We start from the raw sequence: 6,860 nt of genomic DNA on the forward strand, positions 1-6,860 counted from the left end.
AGAATATTTTCATAACGCTTTCACAAATACATGTAAAGTGATGCAGTTAATTTTGAAGTTTATTAAAAAATACGACGTATGTAAACAGAAGATAATTAATATATTTTGAGATCTCAAAGTCGGCAAAGCAAAGTTTTAAATAACAAACTAGTTTTATGCGTGGTTCTATATGAAATATATTTCCTTTATTCGTGTATTCAACTTAGTGGCGTCTTACAAGCGAAAATAGGAAGGAAGTAGTAAAATTTATTATTCTCGCATATGGTCGATACAGAATTCGCGTTTTTCGGCACAAGTTTGCAAGTATCGAAAGCAATTTAATAAGTATCATGAAAGCTCTAAAAAGATAGTAGTTTATGATGACAATTACTGACACGCAAAATACCAATTAAGCATATCTTAATATTTCAAAATAGTCTTTTCGATTCAAACTTTCAAATTATATTAATACATTAGTAGACAAAACCACTCGAATGCAGAACAAACATGTTAATAAATCCAACAACCATATAGAAGACGATCCAAGTGAATGAAAATTGAAAATAATGGTATAAAAGTTCTTCCTCAAGATATATAATTTCTTAATAAAATTTTTACATTCTTTGTGTACAGTACAGATGGAATTAGTAAAAAATTAGTAAAAAGAATAACTATTGATCCAATAATTATGAACAAGGAAGATATTAAGCAGGGTGATTTTGTGTTAGTGTCTTTTGTGGGCGGAAAAAGAAACTCACAAGTTCACAGATATGACATTCAACCGTAAAGACACTGTTGTAAATGAAAAAGTTCTTACCCGCGATAAAAATTAATTTGAAAAGCGCTTTGCAAGGTTTTATTGTACTATCCTCTATCTCGATAAGTAGAAATGGATGAGGAACGTTCAACTTAAACAAAGATATTAAAGTAGCGACTCAAAGCATTGTTTAAATTTTCCCTTCCTATGATATCCTTTGTCATGAATATGTTTCAATGATCGAACAATGACTGGATGTTGGAGTCCTATAGTAGCCAGGGGCACGTATTTTCCTATGAGATCTGTACTTTTCAAACAGATTAGTTCATACCTCAAAGGTTTGAATCCAATGATTGGTTTGAATCATCTAGATAGTATCTATCACCAACTATCTATGACTTGTGAATCGATTTACAGTTCGGGTTCACTAGCGAAGAGAAGGTGGACTAATAATAACGAAAGAATTTAAAGAAGACGTCGATAGAAAGAAACAATGATGAAGGCATACCTCAAAGGTTTTAATCCAAACGTTTACCAAGGATTGGTTTGAATCATCTAGATAATATCTTTCACCAACTATCTATGACTTGTGAATCGATTTACAGTTCGGGTTCACTAGCGAAAAGAAGGTGGACTAATAATAACAAGAGAAATTGAAGAAGACGTCGATAAAAAGAAACAATAATGAAGTCATACTTCAAAGGTTTTAATCCAAACGTTTACCAAAGATTGGTTTGAATCATCTAGATAATATCTATCACCAACTATCTATGACTTGTGAATCGATTTACAGTTCGGGTTCACTAGCGAAAAGAAGGTGAACTAATAATAACAAAAGAAATTAAAGAAGTCGTCGATAGAAAGAAACAATGATGAATGCATACCTCAAAGGTTTTAATTCAAACGTTTACCAAAGATTGGTTAGAATCATCTAGATAATATCTATCACCAACTGTTTATGACTTATGAATTAATTTACAGTTCGGGTTTACTAGCGAAGAGAAAAAAATTACAGAAGACATCGATAAAAAGAAACAATTTGACTAATCATAATCAAAAGTTCTGGAAGAATCAAGATATTTGAATAAAATATGGCCTCGAAGGTGGGAATTTTTATTATATCTTTTTTCGAATTCGAGACATGGTTGATATCAGGGGTATCAACTTTTCTTGGCGTGGAGACCAAAGTTTTCACTAGATCTTTTTATGAAATCGAGACACGGTCGATATAAGGCATATCATTCCTTTATATAGTAAAACACTACATCATACTATACTTAAATTTCTACCTAAGTCCTGATCAATTCATTATTTGGTCTTTATTTTGTTATCGCAGTCAAATTTTTTCTAGACCAAAGCTAATCGTCTCACAATTACGATTATTCAAACATCAACTCAAGTTTTTGTATATTTATCTATTTAGTTATATACACGTTGTTTTTTATATTTAAATATTCATTTTATATTAGAAATAAGTTGTTTAATTATTAAAAATCTAGAATTTCTGTGAGTTATTTCTTCAGAAGAAAATAACAAATGTCTTGAAAAAAATTTGTGTCTTCAAACCTGCATTTGTCATCTATTCTTTCAATGCCTTAAAAATTTTATTGTTTTCTTAGTGTATTCATTTAAGAGGAGTATACAAGTCATAATCAGTGGAAATTTACGCCAATGGATGTTTTCCAACATTTTCCAGCAATACTATTAATTAAACTAAATCATAATTATACCTTTCATCCTACTATATACCCAAATCAATATAAATAATCTATACATATTCATTAAGCCCTATGCGGCAAATTAGCGTCTTTTCCTATGTGCCAATAATCTAGAATTATACAAAATGTCAGGGGTCTAAAGAAGGGAAAATTACTTCCACACACTAGATTCAAGGTCTTCAATGTATTGATTCACATTATTTCATCTAACCTATTTCACCGCAAATAAGTCAATTATGCTAAAAACTGCATACTTCGTTATTTTTCAGTACACTGAAAAAAATAGTTTTCAATTAAAAATAGCACAACTTCTAGATCTAGATCTTAAATAGATGAAAAAATAATATGAATATTCAACTTTTTTAACAAATCAGAACTAAAATCTGATTTTAAATCAGCAGATAGATAGAGAAAAGATGATGGATGAGAGATATTCAATGGGGAATATTATTCTATACTTTTAAAAGTAATGAATTTAGAAGAAAAGAAAACAAAGCCGTTTTTCGACCAATAAAGTTATGGCCATACTGTATTCTTTTATGATTATTAAAAAAAAAGTAACCGGCCAATACGATGCTGATTTGTTGGATGGAAAGCGATTAGAAAGATTAGAAAGAAGATTAGAAAGAAATAAATAAAGAGGTGATGGCAGAGACCAGCGCGTATAATACGAGAACGGTTCCAGAAGTACTGGCGATACTTGCTTGAAAAATACCACTGTATTCTATACAGTATACAGCATCTGTTTTGGGTTTGAAGATGTTAGGTTATTTAGTATCTGTTTGGCAGCTATCAATAGTGAAAGTCTTTAGTGAATTTGTAAACGTGGGCGAAATTGATCATTAATACAATACATTTATTTGAATGGCATTGGCCCAATCAATATAAAAACTAAACTAGATTCTACTTGACCAAATGAGGTAGGCATTTCAAAAGTGCGGTAAATCGCATATTAACTGAAAATTTGGAGATGAGAAAGCTGAGCCCAAGATGGGTTCCCCGTTTGCTCACATTGGAATAAAAGCAGCGTCGTGAAGATGTTTTCATCGAGTGTATGACAATGTTTCATAGAGAGATAGCTGATGGGTGCCGCGTTCCAAAGAAGACAAAGACCGTTCCATTCGCAGGCAAGGTCATGGCGTCGGTATCAACTAAGAGTATTAAGCAAACTTATTGCAACGTTTGAGCAAAGATATCAAGCAAAAACGGCCGCATTTGGCTTAAAGGAAAGTGTTGCTTCATCAAGACATCACACAACCGTTATTGCAATGGCCAAAATTGATGATTTAAAGTTTGAATTGATATCTCATGCACCTTATTCGCCAGATTTAGCCCCCTCAGGCACTTTTTGGATGTATCGAACAAATTGGGGGCTCGCTGGACTAAGGGTATAGAAAATTATGATGATAATTGAATGCTTTCATCATGGATATAAGATTGTTAAGATACTTAACTAATCATTACTTATACTAAGATACTTTTCTTTTGAGGATTTTCTTGTAACAATTGAAAAATATACTCATAGTCTTAATCTCTAGATCTTCATTTTAGCGTTTTCAGCTATTACTTTTTCTCGACATTACACTTTTACTAAAGTTATGGAAGTTTTAACAAGAAAAACTTTCCTGCCACGAAACTGCACGATGCATTTGGAAATAAGATTCACTATATTGATTTATTATATAAATTTTAATCTATAGTTATTAGATAAAATCCCAAAAAAGCTTGATTTGCTTTTAAGAACCTGCCTCAGAATTTATATTTCTTAAAACTTATTGTACCCACCGTTTCTCAGTTATATGTGTTTAAAGTTGCGAAATCAGAGCTTATATTTTAGTATGTTTTCTAAATTATACATTCGAACGTTATGAATTTTTAATAGATGATTACTTATGTCCACGTAGAAGGAATAAATAATTCTACATTACTATCTGAAGGCCAGGGGCGGATAATACCCAATGGTTAACAATTCGTAACACAGGGACATCCTGTACAACCTAAAGATAGCATAAATGAATTTTTCAATCGATGTTCTAACAGAAAGGTTTAATTCGATCAAATTTATGTAATTATTTATTGAAAATACTTACAGGAAGTATTAAAACATAATCAAACATTTCTTATTAAACTGCAAACTATCGAACATCTTGTTTTAATTTGGGTAATTTTATACTTTCGCTGTCCCCTCGTTTTTTAGCTCTAGAAAATCGAAAAATCATCCGATTTCGGTGAATTTTTTCCTAAAATATCGTTTGTACGGCGGATTTATGGGAAAAGTATGGGAAATATCTCACCTGGAGATTTCATATAGTTTTATGACTTTAAATGTGAACTTTTTTACAAAGCATCAACGAAATTCATATTTTTTTTGTTAGTCTACACAAAAAAATCGAACATTTTGAAAAAAAATTGAAAAATGTCGGTAAGATACCATTTTTTTAATGGTGAAAATTTTCAATTTTTCAAAGTTAACTTTTAATATTGTACACTTGATAACAATAAACGATTTTAAGAATTTTTTTGTATAACTTTAATGATTAATAAAGAAGGTACGATCGATTATATGTGAGAAAAGGTCAAATTTAAAAAAATTGTTATTATTTTTAATTGTAAAAACATGATAAATCAACATTTTTATATACATTAATTTTCAATTTGTTCGTTTTTTTGTGTAAATTGTGAAAAAAACGTTCATTTGATTATTTGGAAAAAAGTTATCAACAATTATACGTGAATGAGTACATTTTCATAAACATTTAAAGCCCTGAAACCAATATAAGTTTTCATTTTATTTTTCCCATTTTTTTTGTGAATCCGCCGTAAAAACGAAGCCGTTTTAAAAAAAATTCATTGAAACCGTATGTTTTTATATTTTCTAGAGCCGCGATAGTATAAAATTACCTTAAATTAAATTACAGGTTGTCCCTATAAAAGTTACGCATTGTTAACCCTTGGGCATGAGCCCCCCCTGGCCTTCAGATAAGTAGTGTAGGATTATGTATTCAATCAATTACACTACATGGACATACGTAATCATCCATTAAAAATTCATAATGTTCGAATGTATAATTTAGCAAATTATTAATTAAATATTAGTTCTGATTTTGCAACTTTAGCGGCCTATAACTCAGAAGCGAGGGGTCTTATAAGAAATGTTTTTTATGTCAAAGCATTATTTTCACGTCAACTAGTCACTTCCAAATTTTGTTGTTCCTATATTCAATAAAACCGCTCAGTTTAGCAATTTTGACCACCAGCAAAAGACATTCGGCACATATTCAAAATCGGTAGTATATTCTAATTCTATTCTAATAGTTTTATAAAGAAAATGATATTTTCTTTAAAAAGCTGAACACTTTTGATTTCATCCTCGCTAAACAATTTTTTTCACTTTCCTCTATGTTTAAATAAAATATAATTTGTATTGAAGTTATAAATAGTTATCTATACCAAATTACAACTGACTGCGTATATTTGTGTGTAATGTTTTTATTATAGTCATCACTTACCATTGTCAATTTGTTTATTATTATGGTTTAAATTCATTTCGGGACTATCAACTACAAGCCGTTCCGTCTCTCTGGTATCGCGCGGGTCTTTTCGAGAAAAACGTACCATTTTCTCTTTTTTAACGCTCGCTGGTAGATCATGGCAACACCGAAAAAAATTTTTCGGAAATTTCAGTTTTCCGGGATGACCGCATAACCAAGATTCGGTTTCTACTGATCGTAACAGGCGAGTGGTAAATTTCTAATTCAGCCGGCCTTGCTTGCGAAATACGCCAGCCGACGGGAAATCCCGTTGCTATAGTAACCGTAGGTTCGGGTTTAGAAAATTCAGGACTAGCGAATCTCTATCCCCCCTCTCTCGAATTCATGAGATGGGGGTGAGTTTTCTTAGTGGAGGGGCAGCCACTGGCGTCTCTGTATAATGTCAAAATAATTTATTATTTACGGTTATGCACTTTGTCAATGTTTATGGTATCAAAAAAGAGCATCAAGGGGTCATATGAAGCCCCCAATGCTTTTCTCATATCTTCTAAACGATTCAAGTCTTCATTTTTTTCAATTCAATGTATTTTATGCCTTCCAATCATAATACAGTAAGTACCATGCTATTTAAAAGTTGTTATAGTGGTACTATTCTTGTTTGAAGGAGAAAAAATTGTACTAAAAGTAAACAAGTAAAAAAGTCGTAGCAATCTCGGCGCGAGATACTATAGCGATTTTTTTACCGTTAACAATCAATAACTATTAACAAAAATCTAAATTATAAAAGGAAGTTTCCATGAAAAATATCAATAATTTCATCTATACAATAATTTCGACCTAAATATTTCTTGACAATTCTCATAATAATTGGTTTATGATATGAAAAAATGTCCTGACATATGACATGAATTGACG

General features: G+C 31.0%; 1 protein-coding gene across 3 annotated transcripts in view; it reads right to left on the minus strand.

The window, feature by feature from the left end:
* The window catches only part of LOC130442986 (protein PALS2), a 59,234-nt gene extending 53,004 nt beyond the window's left edge, over positions 1-6,230 (minus strand). Inside the window, exon 1 of one of the 3 annotated variants that reach the window (XM_056777411.1) lies at positions 5,964-6,230. In XM_056777411.1, the coding sequence (XP_056633389.1) occupies positions 5,964-6,072 (109 nt within the window). In that variant the 5' untranslated portion in view covers positions 6,073-6,230. The remainder of the gene's footprint in view (positions 1-5,963) is intronic. The other 2 variants (XM_056777412.1, XM_056777413.1) reach the window with 2 other exon arrangements.
* Positions 6,231-6,860: the final 630 nt, after the last annotated feature.

This window comes from Diorhabda sublineata, chromosome 4 (genome assembly GCF_026230105.1).
Source record: "Diorhabda sublineata isolate icDioSubl1.1 chromosome 4, icDioSubl1.1, whole genome shotgun sequence".
Lineage (NCBI taxonomy): Eukaryota > Metazoa > Arthropoda > Insecta > Coleoptera > Chrysomelidae > Diorhabda > Diorhabda sublineata.